At 39.2% G+C, this 24,253-nt stretch overlaps 1 protein-coding gene across 1 annotated transcript in view; it reads left to right on the forward strand.

Annotated features, from left to right (window-relative positions):
• TNNI3K (TNNI3 interacting kinase) overlaps positions 1-24,253 on the forward strand; it is a 381,325-nt gene that overhangs the window by 165,467 nt on the left and 191,605 nt on the right. The window contains exons 12-14 of the mRNA XM_010591188.2: positions 22,485-22,571; positions 23,148-23,204; positions 24,148-24,240. Coding sequence (XP_010589490.1) covers positions 22,485-22,571; positions 23,148-23,204; positions 24,148-24,240 — 237 coding nt within the window. The remainder of the gene's footprint in view (positions 1-22,484; positions 22,572-23,147; positions 23,205-24,147; positions 24,241-24,253) is intronic.

A 24,253-nucleotide genomic window follows, 5' to 3' on the forward strand; every position in this document is an offset into this window, starting at 1 on the left:
ATCCTGAGACCAGAAGAACTAGATGGTGCCTGGCTACAACTGATGAGTGCGCTGACAGGGAACACAACAGAGAACCCCTGAGGGAGCAGGGAACAGTGGGATAAACCCCAAATTCTCATAAGACCAGACTTAATGGTCTGACTGAGACTAGAAGGACCCCGGTGGTCATGGCCCCCAGACCTTCTGTTGGCCCAGGACAGGAACCATTCCTAAAGCCAACTCTTCAGACAGGGATTGGACTGGACAATGGGTTAGAGAGGGATGCTGGTGAGGAGTGAGCTTCTTGGATCAGGTGGACACTTGAGACTATGTTGGCATCTCCTGCCTGGAGGGGAGATGAAAGAGTGGAGGGGGTTAGTAGCTGGTGAAATGGACACCAAAAGAGAGAGTGGAGGGAGAGAGCGGGCTGTCTCATTAGCAGGAGAGTAATTGGGAGTGTGTAGCAAGGTGTATATGGATTTTTGAGTGAGAAACTGACTTGATTTGTAAACTTTCACTTAAAGCAAAATAAAAATTATTAAAAAAAAAAAAAAGAATAGTGCTACTATCAACATTCCCAAACATGTCTTTTTATGGATATATGCACAAAGATATTCTATTTTATATTTTTAAAAAATCTAGGTAGTTACATATTTGAGTATCAAATCTTACATATTCTGAAGCCTCGGGAGGCCTTACTAAGTTCTACTTATCTAACACATTGCATTTATTCAGGTGATTCTCAGACAGCACCACTCAAGAAATTTGAGTTTCAAAACAAAACTATAAAGCATCGGTCTTCCGGAAGGCAGCTCAGAAATGGATGTTGCAGCTAGCTCTTTCCAGGGCTTGGCTTTGTTTGGTTTTAGTTGTTCGAGATGGGTAGTAGAAAACTGGTTTTTATTTTTGTTTATTTTCTTTTTGTGGAATTCTACACTTTATGAAACAATGAATCATTGTATAAGCTCCTAAGATTTCCTACCAAACAATAACAACAACAAAAATCCTTTAGCTTAGAGAATTTGCCCACTGGTCTCTGCAACATATGCCATATTTGTCACCCTTATTTGTTCAACTAATGTGCCAGGCATCAGAGTTGCATTTCATTATTACTATGAAGTTTAACAAATTGAATGTTAGCACCCAGGAGACAGATGGATGTTTTGCATATGTTCTAGGGCAAAGCAAGTCAAACTAACAAAATGAAATTTTTGCTATTTTCTCTTGCTGGAGAAATGTTGCATTGTTTTCATATGTTCGGGGAGGATTGAAATGGCTTTGTTACAATATTGTCAACAGTGCACAGTCCCTATTCTGTTTGAATAAAGAAACATTTTCCTTTCTGCCTCAGAGAGGGAGTCACTAAATTAATTGATGTGACACACAAAGAGTTCTCCTGAGCAATTTGGAAATGGAGTTGAGGAACCACAAAAACTTCACTTGGAGTTCCGCTTAATAGAATAGAGACAATGTAGTAATGTCCCGACCATGGTCCATCGTGTATCTTATCCTGGATTGATAAATCAGCAGAGAACTTCATAACCAGGGCCAATCTATTTGCAAAAGAGTATTTTGGGTTGTGCCCAATTTGAATTGTTCATCTTAGTCTACGCTCTGAACAGAGGATAGTCTTTTTCAACAGTACCTTGACCATGGTTCTAAGCCAAATTTTTCACCTGATCCAAACTAAATTTTTAGCTGACCCCGTTTTAGCTATTCTCATGTAACACATTTAGGAGCAGTGTGAGGTTCAGAAAGAGCAGTCTACTCTCCTTTGAAAGCACTTTCAAGTAAAAAAGTTTGCTCGCCACAGCTGCTCCATGTGGAATCAGATATGAAGAATGCTTTCTATTTACATAGCCCTTTAACCTAAAAAGATCAAAATCAATCTTGGAAATAATTTTCCTGGTGACCTTGATTCTATATAGAATCCTATCGGTTAAGTTTCAATATTTCTCTGCCAGGCTGCCTAGACCTCCAATTTTACAGTATTTAGAGTGTTTCCCCACCCCAAATATCCTCCCGACGCTTCTTTTCAACTATTCCATCTGAAAGTATAGCAATAGCTGTCTCATTCACTTGGATTTGTTCTGCCCTTTCCCTGGGGTACAAAGGACTTCTATGAATCAATTTAAATTGGCCAGAAGAAATAGCCAGCAGCCTGCTTATGTTCAAATCCTCTGCCCTAATCACCAGTATGGAAAATCCACTGAAAAGACCTCCACATAATCTTACATCCATTGCATTAAAGATGAAACTGCCGGACTGAAAAGATCTCAGCCAATTAGAATTGAACACATAGTTCAATAATATGTCTGGCAGTTGTATTTGAAAAGGCTGCCTTTGACAAAGAAAAGCACTCCTTTATGTCAAGCTGTTTAGGGTCAGAAAATAACCCAAACTAGAAACAGAGCTAAAAACTTATTTGGTTCAGTACTGACACCAGTTAAAGTAATTTACCGAGGCTCCTATCTCAACATCTAATTACCCAGAATACAGTATTTGTATATAGCAGAACTACTCTAATTCACAGTGACAGGAAGCTGGAGTTAGAGAATTAGTGAGTAAGTGAGCAAAAACAATAAAAATTAAGGCTCCTGTGCCATGATATATACTTCGTTCATTCCTTTTGACAAGTGTAGTATGGTGTGAATTATTTATAGTAAATGTACTATAGTGTATTCTGTAAAAGTAATGAAGTCTTACAGTCATGAGTTTCTACTGTTTTCAGCCAATAGAAAGTAACTGAGGGATGAGGGTGGAGGAGGAGTGGGAGGAAGAAGAGTGAATCCGTTAAATGTTTTGATAAATTTTCACCAGTGGATTGTAAACTCCACCAGAAGATGCCCCATTGTATCCCCACTCACCTGGATCTCCATATCAACAGAACAGCCATGTGCCTGAACAGCCATATACAGGCCCAGCAGCACATCACATGGACAACCCTCAGAGAACTAGCCAACAAGCACAAAAAAATTATGAAGACAATGAAAGGGTGTCCCCAGCTCAGGCTAAGGAAAGATCAGTGAAATGCACATAACTAACTGGTTCCGTCAAGACTGTGCACCCAGGCGTTATAGTCCAACCTTTTTCTGTGTCTGGCTAATATTTAAAACTAGAAAAGCTATTCCTAATCAACGTGGAGTGGAGAGTTTATTCACTGTCTGGTCTGCAGAAATTTGCAATCCGTATATAACCTGCCTGCTGTGGGAAGTGTATAGCACTTTGTAATAAATGACCTGATGCTAATGTGTAAATGGCAAAATAAAAAAAGAAGAAAAATGGATTGGAGTTTACAATCCTGTCTTCTATACTGAATCATAACCTATTTGGAGTTTAGTTACCTAGTTTAGTGAACCTAGTTTAGTGAGCTAGAGTGGTCTAGGAGTAGGGTAGAGGAAGGGTTAAACAAATAGTTGGCTAGCATTTCAAAGTCAATCACTAACTCCATGTGTGACTTTGTGTATACTTCGTGTTTACTTACACTTTCTGTTAAAAATAAGTAAATAAAATAATAACAACTCTCATTAGAACTGAAGGAACTTTTGTTCTTGTAGGGAAGATAATATGTGAAATAATATTTTTGAATTATAATATCTATGCATGAAGGCATGTACATTAAAATGGCTAGTAGGAAAGAACTTACATTTATTAAGCATCTAATACACGATATATGGAGTCCCTGTGTTGTGGATTGAATCGTGTCCCCCCAAAACTTGTGTCAACTTGGCTAGTCCATGATTCCCGGTGTTGTGTGATTGTCCATCTGATATAATTTTCCTATGCGTTGTAAATCCTCCCTCTATGATGTTAATGAGGTGGGATTAGTGGCAGTTATGTTAATGAGGCAGGATTCAATCTATAAGATTACGTTATGTTTTAAATCAATCTCTTTTGAGATATAAAAGAGAAGTAAGCAGAGAGATGGGGGGACCTCATAGAAACAAGAGCCAAGAGACTAGCACATCCTTTGGACCTGGGGTCCTTGTGCTGAGAAGCTCCTTGACCAGGGAAGATTGATGACAAGGACCTTTCCCCAGAGCTGACAGAGAGAGGAAGCCTTCCCCTGGTGCTGGCACCCTGAATTCATACTTCTAGCCTCCTGGATTGTGAGAGAGTAAATGTCTCTTCGTTAAAGCCATCCACTTGTGATATTTCTGTTATAGCAGCACTAGATAACTAAGACACTCTGAGTGGTACAAATTGCTATTATGCTCAGCTGCTAACCAGAAGGTTAGAAGGTCAAGTCCACCCAGAATTGCCTCAGAAGAGAGTCCTGGCAATCTCTTCTGAAAAATCAGTCATTTAAAACCCTGTGGAGCACAGTTCTTCTCTGACACACATGGGGTCACCATGGGTCAGAAATAACAGCAACTTTTTTTTACATATATATGTGTGTATGTATACATATATATAATGCATATGTAATAAGTCAAATGCTTGTTCTAAAGAAGTTTACAGTTTTGTATAATGTAATTATCAAAATAGTCCTATAAATTGGTATTATCTTTCTATTATGGATAAAGAGTTTGAGACCTAGAGCAGGTAAGTCACACTTGCCCAAGCCACGCAGCTGTTAGTGGAGAGCTGGTACCAAGCAGAGGTCTATCTTATTTGAGGTCAACCATTATTTCAAAAGTAGTCAAGCATTATTTCAGATTATCTGATTTCAGACTTTCTGAAATAATGCTTAACTCTTACTTCTCCCTCAGACCTCTCCTCATATTTATTCATTCAAAAGGTCTTTTTTGTTTTACTTCATAGGTATATTTTGAATCCATCCTCTTCTCTTTGTTTTTACTATTACTGTTTTAGTTCAGATCTTCATCATCTCTCTCCTAATCCACTTTAGGTAGGAATGTCTTTGAAACTCTGAGGTAGATAGAAATCTAACCAATTCACAAACAGGTCAGAGAAGATCGTGCACTTTGTGACTCATGCAGTGTTTAGATACCTCACAACAGGAAAGAAAGTTCTCTCATGCCTAACACAAACCCAATCTCCTCCAATTTAAGCATTAGCTACGTGAAGAAGAAAGGCTGGTCATCAGATCATTATAATTCAAATCAATCCAAGTCTTTATTAAGTGCTGACTATGTGCAGTTTACAAGATTAAATACAAAGATGACCCTATCAAGTCCCCTTCCTTCAAGGGCAAACTTCCTCAGTTCCTCAGTGTCAGACACTATCTGTGAGAGGGAAACTATTGTTTCTGGCCTGCCTGTGTAACGAAGTTATGGCAATTGAATGAGATAATGAAGGCCAATGTACTTTGTAAAAGGTAATGTTCTGTGATCATATGAAATATCACCATTACTATTATCGAGGTAGACAGAACTTACCCAGCTGACTGTGGTTCAAAGCAGACAGGGTTAAGTGCTATAGGAGTAGAGAAGAGAGCTGTTAAATCAGCTTGGAGAATAGGGACACTTCCCTCAAAAGGTGGCAATTAAACTGGATTTCAACTGAAGGGAACAAAGGGAAGGGCATCTCAGAAGAGAAATGTTCATGTAGTTAAAAGTCAGAAGTAAAGTCTCTTAGCCCTCGACCATTAACCAAAGAAACCAAACCCGTTGCCACTGAGTTGATTCCGACTCCTATTGACCCTGTAGGACAGAGCAGAGCTGCCTCATAGGAATTCCAAGGAGCAGTTAGTGGGTTTGAATGGCAGACCTTTTGGTTAGAAGCCAAATTCTTTACCACTGTGCAACCAGGGCTCCTACCCATTAAAAAAAGTATATATAAATTTAAATTGTATTCATATACAATGAAACCTGTGAGAGTGGGAACTTGACGAGACTGCCTTGTTTTTCTGGGTCTCACAGTTTTCCAACTCTGAGAGGATGCAGTCTTGCCCCTTTTCTATTGTTCATTTTAGTGGAAAATATTTTAGTTTTCCTTCTCTGACAGGTTTCAGCCTTTAAAAGGTTCCAGATTTTACAGGTTTTACTGTATTTTACTGTATCTTCCTCTTTAAGTTGCTAGGCAGCTCTGTGGCTGTCCTACATATCCCTTTCAGGTCCTCTGTGTCACCAAAATGGAGACCTTATACCAAAAGTCCAGTGGGCTTCAGGGATTACTGAGCTGCATCGCTTCTAGACCATAAAAAAAAAAAAAAAAAAAAAAAAAAAAGACCATACCCACACGATAAAGATTTTGGAAATTACTAATCAAAATATTATGAAAATAATTCCAAACCATTACTCTAATGTATATGGTTGCATATAAATATATAAACACTATTTTGAAACTTTAGCACAAGTTCACAAGCCTCTTTACTACAAGATTTTTCCCCACAGTTGGGAAGAGGGTCAATTAATTTGCAGCTAGGTTTTTAAACCATTACACCAACTGACTACTTGAATATCTGAGGAGCATATAAAACTTAACAAGTTCAAAAGTGAATTCAATGTCTTTTTTGTCCTTATCAGTTTGTTTCTCCCACTGTGTCTCTTATTCACTCTTTCATTTAACGGTATCACTAGCCACTTAGTCACTCAAATTAGGTAATCCAAAATGATGCTTGACTACTTTTTCCCCCTCAAACCTCTCCTCACATCTTTTCATTCAAAAGATCTTGTTCATCTCACCTCATAGTACATTTTGAATCCATCCTATTCTCTTTATTTTTACTATTACTGTTTTAGTTGAGATCTTCGTCATCTTTCTCCTGATGCCCTTTAATAGCCTCATAACTGGTCTTTTTTGTCTTAAGCATCTTTTGAATGTATTTTTCAGTTATAGTGCCAGAGATGTATTTAAGGTGCAAATAAGGCCATATCATTCCCCAGCTTGAAATCCTTCGCGGACACACTATAGGAAAAGTTCCAGCTTGTTGTTATGATATACAAAGACCTCCATGCCCTGTGTCCTGCCTATGTCTTAAGCCTCATATCACCTGTCACATGGGTGAGCCAACCCCCGACAGTTGTTATCACCTTTACTAGATCACCAGCATTGCTTGTTCACTATGTGCCAGGCATGTACTAAGCTCTTCATATGCATTTGCTCATAGAACCTTCACAATAACCCTACTGGGTAACATCCATTCACATCTTCCTTTTACGTGATAATAATAAAAAACTACTCATTCATCACAATACATACTGTGTTATTTCGTGTTTCCAAGCCTTTTCTCATGCAATCCTTTCTGTCTCTACACACCCACCTTGCTTTTTGATTACTAATTAGCCTTCAAGACTCAGTTCATCCTCTCTTCCAGGAAGCCTTCCCTGATTGTCCAGCCTAGTATATATGCCTTTTATGTTTTATTTTTTATGTTATGTTTTATTCATATGCTCATCTCTATCTCTGTATTTACCATCTCATATTGAAATACTCTCTTCTCTATCAAATTGTAAATTTCTTGAGAGGAGCACTTGGGGTATTAATCTTGCCTTCCAAAAACTTTAATATGATGACTGACTCCTAATAGATGCTCAATACATGTATGGTGAGGTGAAACAGAGAAAGAGCAATAGATCGGTCATATTCAATAGAATATGCCCCATTAAATGGCATCTGGTGAGTGATAATATAGTAGATGTCCTCAAGGATAATAATTACCACTATTCTGCTTTTTCTGTAGTTTTTTCTAAAAATATCATAGATTTCTTATTAACTACAGAGTCTTAATATTCAAACTAATGGGCAGAAGATTCTGCAGAATGTTCTAAAACTCCTCCTTCTATGCACTGGAACAGCAAAATTTTTTCCTTTAACTGAAATACTTTTCTCCTCCCTTCTTGCTTACTCAACTCATACTCATTTTTGAAGTTTTAGCTTAAAAGGCGTTTCCTCAAGGAACTCTTTCCTGAATCTTCCAAATGGTCATTAGATGTCATTTTTATGCATGTTCACGCACCCTCTACTTTTTCTTCCTAGAGCTTGTCTGAATAATATTTGAGTGAATATTTATGTAACTAATATTTTTCTTTTCCACTAACAGGGTTGATTACAACAGTAGAGAGCATTTCTGTTTCAACAGTGTACCTTGTACCATTCATTCAAGAAAAACTTATTGCTTATTATGATAGACATTGTGCCAGGAACTGGGTAAGGCGCTGAGTAAAACAGATGTGTGTCTGCTCTCAGGAAGTTTGCATTGCTAGGGAAAGAGACAGGCTATAAGCAAGAAGACAGATAATATAATGATAAGTGCTAAGAATATAATAAAAAGGGAATGTAATGGCAAGTAAAAAGTTCAAGGACACTATTTAAAATTGAGTAGTCACAGAAAGCCTCCCTGGTAGATGCTATTTGAGCTGGGTGCTCAATAAATATTTCTGGAAGGAAAGGAAAGGGTAAAAGGAAAGCAGAATGAGTTGTGGGGTTTACATTAACTTTAACCAAAGAATTTGGTCTTTGTCCTCCTTACTAAGAGATAACCTCTAAAAAAAAAAACTTAGGAATTTAAGTTTCTTTGACAGAGCTCAGCTGCTAACCAAAAGGTCAGCAGTTCAAATCCACCAGCCAATCCTTGGAAACTCTGTATTATTACGTGCTGTCGAGTTGGTTCCGATTCATAGTGACCATATGTACAACAGAACAAAACACCGCCCAGTCCTGTGCCATCCTCACAATCATTATGCTTGAGTCCATTGTTGCAGCCACTGTGTCAATCCATCTCATTGAGGGTCTTCCTCTTTTTCGCTAACCCTCTAATTTACCAAGCATGATGTCCTTCTCCAGGGACTGAGCCTTCCTGATAATGTGTCCAAAGTATGTAAGATGTAGTCTCGCCATCCTTGCTTCTAAGGAGCATTCTGACTGTACTTCTTCCAAAACAGATTTGCTCATTCTTTGGCAGTCCATGGTATACTCAATATTCTTTGCCAACACCACGATTCAAAGGCATCAATTCTTCTTTGGTCTTCCTTATTCACTGTCCAGCCTTCACATGCGTATGAGGCAACTGAAAGCATCATGGCTTGGATCAGGTGTTCCTTAGTCTTCAAGATGACACCTTTGCTTTTCAACACGTTAAAGAGATTTTTTGCAGATTTGCTCAATGCAATGCATCTTTTGATTTCTTGACTGCTGCTTCCAGGGGTGTTGATTGCAAATCCAAGTAAAATGTAATCCTTGACAACTTCAAACTTTTCTCCATTTATCTTGATGTTGCTTATTGGTCCAGTTGCAAGGATTTTTGTTTTCCTTACATTGAAAGAAAGAAGGCTGTGGTCTTTGATCTTCATCAGTGAGTGCTTCAAGCCCTCTTCATTTTCAGCAAGCAAGGTTGTTTCATCTGCATAATGCAGGTTGTTAATGAGTCTTCCTCCAATCCTGATGCCCCATTCTTCTTTACATAGTCCACCATCTTGGTTTATTTGCTCAGCATACAAATTGAATAGGTATGATGAAAGGATGCAACCCTGACACACGCCTTTCATGACTTTAAACTGTGCAATATCTCTTTGTTCTGTTTGAATGACTGCCTCTTGATCTAGGTACAGGTTTCTCATGAACACAATTATGTGTTCTGAAATGCCCATTCTTCTCAATGTTATCCATAATTTGTTATGATCCACACAGTCGAAAGCCTTTGCATAGTCAATAAAACAGAGGCAAACATCATTCTGGTGTTCTCTGCTTTCAGCCAGGATCCGCTAACATCAGCAATGACATTCTGTTCCACATCCTCTTCTAAATCAGGCTTGAATTTCTGGCAGTTCCCTGTCAATGTACTGCTGCAGCCACTTTTGAATGATCTTCACCAAAACTTTGCTTTCAAGTGATAGTAATGATATTGTTCAATAATTGCCGCATTTGGTTGGATCACCTTTCTTGGGAATAGGCATAAATGTGGGTATCTTTCAGTTGGTTGGTCAGGTAGCTGTCTTCCAAACTGCTTGGCATCAATGAGTGAGCTCTTTCAGCACTGCATCCATTTGTTGAAACATCTCACTTGGTATTCCATCGATTCTTGGAGCCTTGTTTTTCGCCAATGCCTTCAGTGTAGTTTGGACTTCTTCCTTCAGTACCATTAGTTCTTGTTCATGTGCTACCCCCTGAAATGGTCAGATGTTGACCAGTTCTTTTTGGTATAGTGACTCTGTGTATTCCTTCCATCTTCTTTTGATGTTTCCTGTGTTGTGTAATATTTTTCCCATAGAATTCTTCACTACTGCAACTCAAGGCTTGAATTTTTTTTCCCAATCTTTCAGCTTGAGAAATGCTGAGCATGTTCTTCCCTTTTGGTTTTCTATCTCCAGCTCTTTGCACATGTCATTATAATACCTCACTTAGTCTTCTTGAGCTGCCCTTTGAAATCTTCTGTTCAGCTCTTTTACTTCATCATTTCTTCCATTTGCTTTAGCTGCTCAACTTTCAAGAGCAAGTTTCAGAGTATCTTCTGACATCCATTCTGTTCTTTCCTTTCTTTTAAATGACCTCTTGCTTTCTTCATGTATAGTGTCCTTGATGTCATTCCACAACTCACCTGGTCTTCGGTCATTAGTGTTCAACACGTCAAATCTAGAGATGGTCTCTAAATTCAGGTGGGACATACTCAAGGTTGTACTTTGACTCTCGTGGCCTTATTCTAATTTTCTTCAGTTTCGACTTGAACTTGCAGAGGAGCACTTGATCATGGAAACTCTATGGGGCAGTTCTACTACTCTGTCCTATAGTGTTGCTATGGGTCGGAATCAACTCAATGGCAACTGATTTTTTTTGGTTTTGTTTTTGTTAAGGACTCCCAACCAGCCTAACTGACAGGTGATGAGGTGACTCTGTGGCAGAGGCTGGCCAGGCCAGAGAGCCCTATTTTGTAATACCTAGTGATCACCTGTGATATTGACTGACCTCAAGTGAGAGAGGCGTTATGTAATTTAGTAACATCATATTATGTAATGAGATCCTTAATAACAGCTCTGGACACTGCATTTAGAGATGATATATCCAACTCCTAAGGAGCTGCTCACTGGATGTGTGAGAAAATGCAAAGTAACAACAACAGAAGTGAAATATACAATTTCTTGGTTATTATTACCTATAATAGCTAAAATGAAAGTAAGTGATGAACCAAGCTTAGATTCTGCCAGTCTAAACTACAGCCTTTAGTCTCAGGACCCATAGCAAAGGAATGTGTTAGAGAAGATACTGATCCTGGGCTAAGTTTAGATTCTGGCTTGCCAGTGATACAGCCGCAAGCCTCAGAGCCATTTCCAAAGGGAAAAGTTATGCTGAAACAACAGATAAGAAGGCAAGACTGATTCCCAACAAAATAGTGAAAAAAAGACAGAAAGGAGAGTCAAGGAACTCATCCCAATAGGGTAGAAATCTTTAAACAGTTATTATTAAATGGAGTGAATAAAGCGAACTTTGATGGGGAAAAAATAAAGGAGAAAGAGAAAGGGAAGAGTCAAGGGACTTGTCCCAGCAGAGTAGAAATCTTTAGAAGTTTACTAAAAAATAGGATGAATAAGGCAGACATTGATGGGTTTAAAACAAAGGTCTTAATACAGTACTCTTGGAGTTTAGGTAAATCTCAGTAGGAGTCCTTGATGGTCCCCTAACATTAAACGGCCATAAACAAGTCTGCTGTATTCACCCCAGTGTGGAGGGATGTAAAAAGCTGGAAAGTAAAGATGACAATGAGAAGCCTGGCCTGGAATTGCCTGGGGCAATGGTCCAGTGGTTTAATCAAGTTAAAACCTGAGGAGGGGCTGTGTCCCTTGGCTGAATTCCAAGCTGGAGGCTCAAGGTCTTATGCGCATGAATGGGTAAAATGGTCAAGGGGTGGGGAAGAGACTTTTCTGGGGCTCCTTGACATGCGAGCTCAGTGCAGTGTGATTCCAAAACCTGCCAGAGAAATATTAACTGGGGCTAAGGTTAGACTGGGAGGATATGGGGACACAAGGTTGACAGAATATGAAAGTTTAGATGAAAATTGAAATTTGTAAACAGGCTTTATGTGAAGTGGCTGAGTTTCCTTTACTTGGATGTATTATTGAAACGGATATTATGTCTGACTGAGGAACACTAACCACCAACAGTATTGTAAAACAGAATGCATGTAAGTTGGTCCTCAGGCCAAACTTGTTTGAAAATGATAAATGGGAACAAATAAGAATAGAAGCTGAAGTGCTAGTACGGACAAATTCACTGTATAAACAGCCTTGTGTGGAGTTTTCACTGGGGCTTATGGAAGAAGCCTGTGAGTGCCACCCAGCCACAACTGTTGGTATTTAAGACCAGGAAATTTCCATTTGAGAAACAATTACTAGCTGAATATAGGACTTTGATTGAGATTGCCACTATGACTTAAGGACATAAAATCATCTTGAAACCTAAAATACCCATAATATCTTGGGTTATCTAGGAGAAATATTCTAGATGGAAGCCAATGCCCAGAAAAGATCCATAATAAAATAGAAATGGTTTATACAGAAACATGCTACCAGGGGAATACAAGGAGATACTCAGGAGCAGGAAGCCTCTCTTCCCCTAGCACTGACTTTGGAACCACCAGAGGAAATACCCATGTCCTATTGACACATGGGGGGTGCCCTATAAACAGTTCTTAACTAGCCAAAGAGCTATTTGTTTTATGGATATCAGTTCAAGGTGGACAGAAAGCATCCTATTTGGACAGCCACTACTCTGATTGAAGAAGGTAAAAACAAATCACCTTGGTGGGTTGAATTGCATGCAGTTTGCCCCTATGTTTGGATTTTTACTGACTAATGGGCAGTGGCTAATGGCCTGGCTATAAGGTCAGGTAAAAGGGCAAAGGAAACCTGGCCTATGAAGGAATACTCGTATGGGTCACAGCCCTGTGGAGATCTGAGTGATGCATTAAAGTAGGAAACGTCAATGCTCATTAGAAGAACCTCCTTCCAGGACTGAAAGTTAAGTAGAGTCAGGCGGTAGATATCCTGTTATGCTTGCCTGAGGTGACTTGGGTCCATGAGAGGAATATAAATGAAGTGAGGGGGGGACCTCAGGGGATAGGGGCTGGAGTTTGCATTGTGTACTAAGACCCGCCCACCACCACCAATAAAAACTCTGGATACTAAATTTCCATGGGCTTCCTGTTTGATGAAAGACATTGATGCACACGGGAGGGTAGCCTATGCCTTGAAATATAGGACCTTCATAGACCCCACCCTAGGTTTCTCTTCTTTATGCTGATCCTGATTTGTGTCCCTTACAACAAAGCTGTTATAATAAAGTATTACAAAGAAATGTGAAAAGACCTGGAGTTAGAAGACCAAAAGGGAAGAACATGCTTGGTATTTCTCAAGCGAAAGAACTGAAGAAAAAATTCAGGCCTCAAGTTGCAATAGTGAAAGGTTCTATGGGAAAAAATTGAGTAATGCAGGAAGAATCGAATGAAGATGGAAAGAATACAGAGTCACCGTACCCAAAAGAATTAGACTATGTTCAAATATTTCAGAAGATAGCATATGATCAAGAACCAACAGTACTGAAGGAAGAAGTCCAAGCTGCACTAAAGGCATTAGTAAAAAACAAGGCTCCTGGAACTGATGGAATACCAACTGAAATGTTTCAACAAATGGATGCAACGCTGGAAGCACTCACTCATCTATGCCAAGAAATTGGGAATTCAGCTACCTGACCAACTGATTGGAAGAAATCCATATCTGCACCCATTCCAAACAAAGGTTCTCCAGCCGAATGAGGAAATTATAGAACAATATCATTAATATCACACACAAGTAAAATTATACTGAAGATAATACAAAAATTATTGCAGCAGCACATCACCAGGAAACTGCCAGAAATTCAAGCCAAATTCAGAAAAGGACATGGAACAAGGGATATCATTGCTGATGTCAGATTCACCTTGGCTGAAAGCAGAACATACCAGAAAGGTGTTTACCTGTGTTTTATTAACTATGCAAAGGTGTTCAACTCTGTGGATCATAACAAATTATGGATAACATTTCAAAGATTGGGAATTCCAGAACACTTAATTGTGCTCAGGAGGAACCTGTACATTGACCAAGTGGCAGTCGTTCGAACAAAACAAAGGGATACTTTGTGGCTTAAAATCAGGGAAGGTGTAGGTCGAGGTTGTTTTTCACCATATTTATTTAATCTATATGTTAAGCAAATAATCCAAGAAGCTGGACTATATGAAGAAGAATGTGGCATCAGGATTGGAGGAAGACTCATTAACAACCTGTGACATGCATATGACACAACCTTGCTTGCTGAAAGTGAAGAGAACTTGAAGCACTTACTGATGAAGATCAAAGACTCCAGCGTTCAATATGGATTACATCTCAAAATAAAGAAAACAAAAATTCTCACAACTGGACGGATAAGTAATGTCATGATAAACAGAGAAAAAATTGAAGTTGTCAAGGATTTCATTTTACTTGGATCCACAATCAATACCCATGGAAGCAGCAGTCAAGAAATCAAACAACACATTACATTGAGAAAATCTACTGCAAAGGACCTCTTTAAAGTGTTAGAAAGCAAATATATCACTTGAAGACGAAGGTGCAACTGACCTCAGCCATTGTGTTTTCAATTTCCTCAAATCCATGTGAAAGTTGGACAATGCGTAAGGAAGACTGAAGAGGAATTGATGTTTTTGAATTATGATACTGGTGAAGAATACTGAATACACCATGTAGGGCCAAAAGAACAAACAAATCTGTTTTGAAAGAAGTGCAACCAGAATGCTCTTTAGAAACGTACATTGGACATGTTATCAGAAGGGACCAGTCCCCACAGAAGGACACCATGCTTGATAAAGTACTGGGCCAGCGAAACAAAGGATGACTTTCAGTGAGATGGATTGACACAATGGATGCAGCAATGGGCTCAAACATAGCAATGATTGTGAGGATGGCACAGGTCCAGGCAGTGTTTTGTTCTGTTGTATATAGGGTCGCTATGATTTGGAATCGACTACATGGCACCTAAGAACTCATCATAATAAGGTTGTACTCCTTAGTACTTTTCCTGAATTCTGTGAGTTGTTCCAGTGAATTATCTAAGCCAAAGCAAGGCAGAAGCGAAGGGGTCCTGGTGAGGGAATGGAAGGCGTGAGCTTGTGGTTGGCATCCTGAAGTGGTATCTGGAAACCCCAAATTTGTAGCCAACAGGTCAGAGGTGAGGGTGTCGTGTGGACTTCCAAACTTGCTGCTGACATCTGAAGTCTTGGGCCTACTTGGTGGTCTGGAGAATTGTGTCTTTTTACTTGCGAGCTCTAACCTAGCTCTAACCTAGCTCTAACCTAGATAGAAGTGCTGCATGGGCAGCTGGTGTCAGAACTGAACAGAAGTGAGAAGAGGAATTTGATTTGAGAATTTGATTTATTCACAAAGATAGAAAAAAAAAGGAGGAAAGGTAAATAACTTAGTTTGTATATAATGTTCTCTTGGCAAAAGCATTTGTGTTTGTGGAGTCTTATCTCAAGGTGAAGGGCTGGTGGCACTTTAATTTGAGCCTAGCAATTAAGAGACAAGAATATTGTAAAGAGGTGTGTTTTCCCTCTCTGTAATGTAAAATTTTGGCACCATTTGTATTTAACCTACGGAAGGGTAAACATCAGAAGCCACCCTCAGGCCCCACATTTCAATGCTCTGGGAAGTGAGTCTTTAACATGATGGGAAGGGGAGATCAGAAAATGTCGGGCAAAGTCTCATCTATAAGTAAAAGTTTTATTCTTTGAGTCAGGTGTTATTCTTTAAGTCAGGCGTAAAGCAAGGCCCAGGTTACCCCATTGATGGCCTGGACATATGAACCATATGATGTTAGTTGCCATCAAGTCAGACCTGATTCATGGTCACCTTATGTATATATAACATCATAAAACGTTGCCCAGTCCTGCTCCATCTTCATGATTTTGGGTATATTTGAGTCCATTGTTGGGACTATTATGTAATGCTTCCCACCTAGGAAGCTTATCTTCCAGCACTATATCAGAAAATATTCTGTTATGATCCATAAGACTTTCATGGGTTAATTTCTTGAAAGTCGATTCCTAGTCTGCCTTAGTCTGGAAACTCCACTGAAACCTGTCCACATTGGATGACCCTGCTCAAATTTGAAACATCAGTGGCACAGCTTCCAGCATCATAGCAACATGCAAGCTACCGCAGAATGACAAACTGACAGATGGGTGGTGGGGACAAATGAAATAAGTAAAAAGTCCTTGCTTCTGAAAGTGATACCAAATTTTCATGTTCTGTGCTTAGTCTTGGACCCAGAGTTTCAGGGACCACAAAGTCAGGATATCATTTACCATTAATCTTCACACCTAGTTCTTAAATAATTCTGAGTCAGCATTCATTGAGAATAAGAATACATTGCTTCTAAAATGAAATGGTGGAGGATAGAGAGACAGCCTTACATGGGAAAAATAAAAATTGTATTCCTTTTTGAATAAATATGAAACCTCTGCTGTAAACATGCCCATGATGCCTATATTAAATTTTATAACAACCCTAGAAATGAGTTATAACCTTCAGCAAAAACCTAGTTCTTAAATAACTATTCATAAAGTTAAAAGCAAAGGAATTTGGGGGAGGGGGTGAATATCATACCAAATAATAAGGAGTAATGGAACACAAGAAGAAAACAAATCAAAAGGAAAACCTGGAATTTAGGGAATACAGGCAAGAATAGAATAGTGAGAGCAAGAAATGAAAACTCTCAGGTGCTCCAATAAATGATACTATGAATGTATAAATCATTATTATAACTGCATTAGGCTAACAACATAACATCCTTCTTTTTGGGTAAAACACTTGGAGGTATGCAGTGAATTCTCAGATATAGGAAAACATTTCTTTTAATTAGTGGAAGTTTGATTATCTCTGGACATGTTCCATTAGTGCGTCCTGGTTATCTGGGTGTATCCATTACTGGGAGTTTGGCTTAAAAAGTCCATTTAGTGAGTGACATCAAGGCATTTTTCTGCTTAACCCCTTAAGGCCAAGTATCAGGAAGCTGGGCCCTAGTGCATACACTTTGGAGGCTTGTCAAAGCAGTTTTAGCAGTGGAGAATTTCCCATATGTGGGCGCCTCAGCCCATAGTTAGCAGGAGGTGGGAAATCAGGCGGAGATGCCTTCCAGAGCTGAGGGAGCCTCTTGGCATTTCCCTGGCAGCCTCATGCTTATCATCAGCCAGAGCCCGTGCACTCATTAGGCTCTTGATGAAAAGCATCCCAAAGAAAACTGCCAGCAAATTGTGCCACTGTGCTGGCAGGAAATTAAAACTGCTCAGAGGAAGTGGAGCCAAGAGAGCTGTTGAAATGAAAGGTAACATCAAGGGTGTGATCACTGACTGACTCACACAGGCATTCAGGATTCGGGACACAGCTTTCTGCTTCACTAGGGAAAGCATGAGGCCCTCTCGGCTGTCAGCCAAAGTCGATCTGACAGAGGACCTGAGACAGACAGGGAGGTGGGCTTTATGAATTAAGCTTTGTTGTGCCTGGGTAAATGCTAGGGGTTTGGAATGCTTTCTTTCTCCAAAGGACTTTCTCCTAGGAAAAACAAATAAGAGAAAAAAAAAAAAAATTTCCCCCTGGTTCCAAGTATTTAAAGACTGAAGTTACTGAAAGAAAAAGCTCCAAAATCACCCAGGTTCTAATTACGGTGGGGGCAAGTAGGGTGGAGGGGGTCAGGCAAAGCCTCAGAACTGTGAATGCAGTAATGGGACAGATGAAGGGATATTTCAATTCCAGAGGAATTTTTGTTGTTGCTGTTTTATCCTGAGGCTAAAATGGCCACCAGGGGAAGAAAGGGAGATGCTTCACAGGAAGTGGCACCAAGATAAAGCAAGGTACACTGACAGCTTCACAAACTGGGTGAGATAGCACAATATTGATACCCCAAAACCCAAGGGGAATTAAGATTGCACATGGAATTAAGGTTGCTCATTGACCCATTGAAGCTGAGTAAACTCTGATTTGAAGTGACCCTGTAAGACAGAGGAGAACTGCCCCCATAGCATTTCCAGGCTGTAAATCTTTATGGAAGCAGGCCATCAAATCTTTCTCCCATGGAGTGGCTCTGGGTTCAAACCGCTGACCTTTCGGTTATCAACAGAGTGCTGAACCACTGCTCCACCAGAGCTTCTTTTAACCAACCTTAAAATAGAGGGATTATCCTAGATTATCCAGGTGGGCCCAATGGAATCACAAGGGTCCTTGTAAGTGGAGGAGGGAGACAGAAATAGAAGTCGAAGAGATGTGATATGAGAAGGACTAAGCCACTGTTGCTGACTTTGAAGATGGAGAAAGGGAGCCACAGGCCAAGAAATGCTGAAAAAGGCCAGGAAATAGAGTCCCCCAGAAAGGAATACAGCAGTCCTGCCACCACCTTGGGATTAGCCCAGTGCATCCCAAGTTGTACTTCTGACCTCCAGATCTGTGAGATAATGAATAAATGTGGTTGTTTAAACCGCTAAATTTGTGGTAGTTAACAACTACATTAATAGAAAATGAATACACTCGGTATTTAGAAAATGCATCTGAAGTTCCAAAAGGAGTTTTCAAGTTCTTTTACAAGAAGAAGTGGTAAGACAAGAAAGCAATGAAAAGATCCCAAAGGGACATTTATGTGTTATCATTACTAGGTATATTACACACATTATCTCATTTAATCTTTTTAACAGTCTTATGAGGCTACATCATTGGTTCAAGTCTGTAGATGAGCATTATTTTAAAAGTAAAACAAATCAAGGTCTTCACCTAATGAAAATCCCCCTGTGGCTGGCTCCCCATCTCACCTACACTAAATTCAAACTCCTTATCCAAACATGTAAAACTTTACATCCTAGTACTCCAAGTGTGGACGTTGCATCGGCATCACCTGGAACCTCGATAGAAAGGCCACTCTCAGGCTCCACTACAGACCTTCTCAGTCAGAATCTCAGGGGATAGGGCTCAAGAATCCGTGTTTTAACATCTGGCCCAGGTGATACTTATACACACTAAAGTTGAATAAGATTGAATTACTCCTCCACCAGATGTGCCTACTTCTGTAACCACATCTGGTACTACTCCCATCCTTAGCTGATATACTTCAGACACACTAGCCTTTCATTTCCTGAACATGTCATGTTCATTCCCAACTGGAGTCTTTTACATTATGTTTCTTCTGCCTGTTATGCTCTTTCCTTAGATCTCTGCCTGTTGACTAATCCCATTTGAGTCTTCAGAGTCCCAAGCAAGAATTCTAATGGAACTGGCCCCTATTATTTCGTCATAACCAATGTCTATGGTTTGAGAAAATCAGAGATCTGCTAGTCATGGATAGAAATCTATGAATGATAAGGAAATGGAAGGTAGTTGTAAACTCTGTAGATTTACGTTTTGCTAAAAGTTTTAACAATTAAAATCACAATTAATTTTTTTTTGGCTTGAATCTGATCTTAGGATGTTACGTTTGGAAAAGATTTAGATACTAGTATTCCTGCTGGATGCCATCCAGTCAATTCTGACTCATAGCAACCGTGTAACAATCCCATAAAGCAGAGTAGAACTGCCCCATGAGTCTTGGCTATAATTTTTACCCAAGCAGATTGCCAGGTCTTTCTCCCACAGAGCCACCGGGTGGGTTTGAATCGCCTCCCTTTTGGCTAGCAGTTGAGTGCTTAGCAATTTGTACTAGCAGGGCTCCTTATTCTACCTCAGGGTCTTGCATACACTGTTAATTTAAATTCTTTTTTGAAGGGAGGATTTGATAAGCAAACTTAACTCTCAACCTATGCTCTAAGTTAGCTAGGTAGATTCTGAGCCATGTTAACTATAGATCTTTCCTGGTGGATGAGCACTTAAGCTTTTTCAATTCCTACATTTTTCTATTTTTAAAACGAGTGTTGTTACATTTCACAAGTCTTTTGGCAGGGTCTTTAAGGTTGACTGTGTCTTCCTCTTCTATAAATTAGCTTTAGTAGATTATTTTTATAGTGACAGCATAAAATAATATCAAAAATTTAGTTCTATTGAAAATCATTGGTCTATTCAAAGAGATTTTTACCTTTTTTATCCTTCGCAATAGTAAAACCCTACTGTAATTAATAAACTCCAAAATAACAGTGATTTGATAATAATAGAAATTGATTTCTCGGTCATGTAATAGCCCAGGGTGGACATTTCTGGTCAGTGGATAGCTCTGGCTATTCAGTAGCTTCATCATCCCCTAGGGCCTCAGAATCTTCTGCATCTAATCGCACATGGGGAAAGAAAGGGTAGAGAAAGCTCAGTGTTTCTTAGAAGTTCTAACCCGGAAGTAACATCATTTATTATATTCCCTTGGTAAGAATTACTCGCAAAGCCACAACAAGATTCAAGGGGAAGGGGAAAGTGTAGTCCCTGGATAGGCAGCCATTCCCAGTGACAAAATTACCCTGTGAAATGGGAGTACAAATGCTAGTGGTCAGATAGCTACCTCAACTACAAAAATGTATGTAAGTTATTTTATTGCCATGTTATGCTATAGTTGTCAATCAAATGTAATACTCAATCACAGTAATTGCATCACTTCTTCCTGGTTATCGTATGTGCTTTTCACCCTTTTAGTAATATCCTTATCATATACTCCTCTTATTGATTGAATTGTGTCCCCCAAAAATGTGTGTCAATTTGCCTAGGCCATGATTCTCAATACTGTGTGATCGTCCACCATTTTGTCACCTGATGTGATTTTCCTATATGTTGTAAATTCTACCTCTATGATGTTAATGAGGCAATATTAGAAGCAGTTATGTTAATGAGGCTGGACTCAATCTACAAGATTAGGTTGTGTTTTAAGTCAATCTCTTTTGAGATATAAAAGAGAGAAGCAAGCAGAGAGACAGTGGTACTTCCTACCACCAAGAAAGTAGTGCCAGGAGAAGAGCTCATCCTTTGGACCCAGGGTCCCTGCACTGAGAAGCTTCTAGTCCAGGGGAAGATTGATGACCAGGACCTTCCTCCAGAGCCGACAGAAGGAGAAAGTTTTGCCTGGAGCTGATGCCCCAAATTTGGACTTCTAGCCTCCTAGGCTGTGAGAGAATATACTTCTGTTTGTCGAAGCCATCCACTTGTGGTATTTCTGTTACAGCAGCACTAGATAACTAAGACAACTCCCATCCAATAACCAGTCGCCATCCAGTCGATTCCACCTCACGGCAACCCCATGTGTGTCAGAGTAGAATTGTTCTCCAAAGGATTTTCTATTGCTAATTTTTCAGAAATAAATCACCAGACCTTTCTTCTGAGGTGCCTCTGGATATACTCAAAACACCACCCTTTCGATTAACAGCCAAGTGCTTAACTGTTTGCACTACCCAGAGACTCCTATAGTTCCATAGCACTTGAAATTTCCTCTTTCAGAAATTCTTATCAATCTTATAATTATTTGGTTAGTATCTCTCTTCCCCACTGACTTTAAGCTTCTTGAGGACAGGGCCTTGTTGCCTTGTTCATGGTTTCCTCACTGCCCGACAACATGTCGTTCTTGTTGTTAGGTGCAAGTAAGTCAGTTCCGACTCATAGCGACCCCATGTACAACAGAAGGAAACACTGCCCAGTCCTTCGTCATCCTCACAATCATTGTTATGCTTGAGCCCATTGTTGCAGTCACTGTGTCAATCCACCTTCTTAAAGGTCTTCCTCTTTTGCTGACCTTCTACTTTACCAAGCATGTTGTCCTCTTCCAGGGACTGGTGCCCCCTGATAACATGTCCAAAGTACTTGAGGCAAAGTCTCCTCATCCTTGCTTCTAAGAAACATTCTGGCTGTATTACTTTCAAAACAGATTTGTTCATTTTTCTGGCAGTCCATGCTACAGTCAATGTTCTTCACCAACACCAGCATTCAAAGACATCAATTCTTTTTTGGTCTTTCACATGCGTATAAGGCAATTGAAAATACCATGGCTTTTTTTTGGTCAGGCACACCTTAGTCCTCAAAATGACATCCTTGCTTTTTAACACTTAAAAGAGGTCTTTTGCAGCAGATTTGCCCCGTGCAAACATAGCGCGTAACCTAACACCTCACATACGAAAACCCAAACCAAACCCATTGCAATTGAGCCAATTCCAACTCACAGAGACCCTGTAGGACAGAATAGAATTGCCCCATACAGTTTCCAAGGAACGGCTGGTGGATTCAACCTACTGACTTTTGTTTAGCCCCAAGCTTTTAACCACTTCACCACCAGGGCAGTAGTCTTAATAAATTATTTTGAATAAAAGAATAAAAGTAAAGTTGATTCTCATTATTCATGGTAATTATGTTCTTATGAAGTCCTGTGAATACTAAATTAGCAAATATCAAACTAGCCTAGTTTGAATTCTCTGGCAATTTTTCCCTCCATGGGTATTTTTAGTGAACAGGGGGATTCGCAAATGTGGAATCTGCAAAAAAATGAAGATCAATTATACTAAATTCTGACTGCAATAACTTATCTCTTAAAACATGTCCTTTGTTGTAAGCTATCTCCAGTCATTTTTTAAATACGTGATGGGCTGAATAAAGGAAACAAAAATTAAGACGCTTTGTCCTTTTTGTCTTTCCATAAAGGACATGATGCGATTGTCACACTCCTGAAGCATTATAAGAGACCTCAGGACGAATTGCCCTGTAATGAGTATTCTCAGCCTGGAGGAGGTACTCTTCTTCTTAGTCAGTTTTCATTGTTAGTGCAATTTTGTGCCTAAAGGTAAACCTGTGTTTCTGCTATTATCATTTTGTGGCTGGGGGGAGGGCATAGTCTTGTGTCAGGCTAGTTTTATTTTAAGAAAACGTATGTCTGGGTAAGGCTGAATATAAAAAAGCCGCCGCTACATAGGCTCTTTTCTAATTCACAAATCTGCAGTTTTTCCAAGTTTAACATTCCCTGCTCTGGGTCTTTATGAGGCTTGTGGCTAGGAAGGCCTGGTAAGCTGAGAGCAGTCATTTTCCTTTTCTGTAAATGATTAAGGCAGGACAGAGAATACTCATATCCAGACACTAATTAAATCTGCTGGAGTCGGCTAGCCCCTGGAATTTTTTTTTAATCTTTTTACTCTCTTTCTAGATAAACACTTGCTGTACAGTTTCAGTATCCAGGGGAAAGACCTGGGCTTTAAGCTATAGTCTTATTTGGTTTCCTTAGCAAACTGTTTTTTTTTTTTTCATGTTGAGTTTTTAAGTAGAAAAAAAATGATGGCTACTCTCAACTCTGTTATTTAATTTGATTTCTAGATGGCTCCTATGTGTCTGTTCCATCCCCCTTGGGCAAGATTAAAAGCATGACGAAAGGTACTTATACTACAGGACAGTTGCTACATATTTTATTACTAAGGATAACTATCACCTCAAATATGATAACTTTCTATTTTGTTTTGCATATTACAAATGATGCATATTTTACCAACATAAGAACTATTATCAATAGACCTTCTTTCCATAATTAACCTTACTTGCTGTGCTATTTTGCATATGTCCTCTGAGTTCACAGGGTATAAAAATAGTGAGAATTTCACATGAGTATTAAAGAAAGATTTTATTTCCATAGTATTTTTATTGTTTTATAAAATATAAATTATAAATATTTCTTTGAGAAAAATTGGGAATAGTTTTGCTTAGGATGAATATTTGAAAAATTAAATTACTTTTCAAAAGATTCCAAATAAGTAATAATACTTGGAAAACTTTTGAATGTATGCTGCAGACAAAATTAAAACCATTTGGCCAGGACAGTAAAAAATATAATTCAACTGCAAATTTACATTTAACTATTTAGAATTTAAAGTCTTTTCAAGTAATTTTTTTGGCTTTGGAGATTTCTTCTGAATGATTCATGAGCTTATTTCCCCTGTCATTTGATTGTCATGCCTTTGAGGTTTAGTTTATGACTATTTGGCTAAACCTATTGTAATAGGTTGAAGGGATTGAGCAGATAAAAGCTTTTATCATAAGGTGATACGGACTGTACTCCATGTCATCAGGCTAACTGGTTGTTGATCAGGTCAGGGCTAAACCTTTAGCCCTGATAACAGAGGTCTGGTAATGGAGACAGGAAACAAGCATGCTTTTAAGGAAAGGGGATCATTTATGATAAGGTTTTGACATCCCCACATAGTCAATTACAGTTGGAAAATTGACTACTAGGAAAAGCAAAGTATATATGTGCATGAGTGTGTACACGTCCACATACGTACTTATTCTCTTAAAAAAATAACAACAAAATTCCTGTTTTCAGAGAAAGCAGATGTTCTCCTACTAAGGGCTGGTTTACCCTCACATTTCCATCTTCAGCTCTCAGAAATTGAGTTCCATGAGATTATCGGCTCAGGTAACAAGAAAAT

Source organism: Loxodonta africana, chromosome 3 (genome assembly GCF_030014295.1).
Source record: "Loxodonta africana isolate mLoxAfr1 chromosome 3, mLoxAfr1.hap2, whole genome shotgun sequence".
NCBI classification, from domain to species: Eukaryota; Metazoa; Chordata; class Mammalia; order Proboscidea; family Elephantidae; genus Loxodonta; species Loxodonta africana.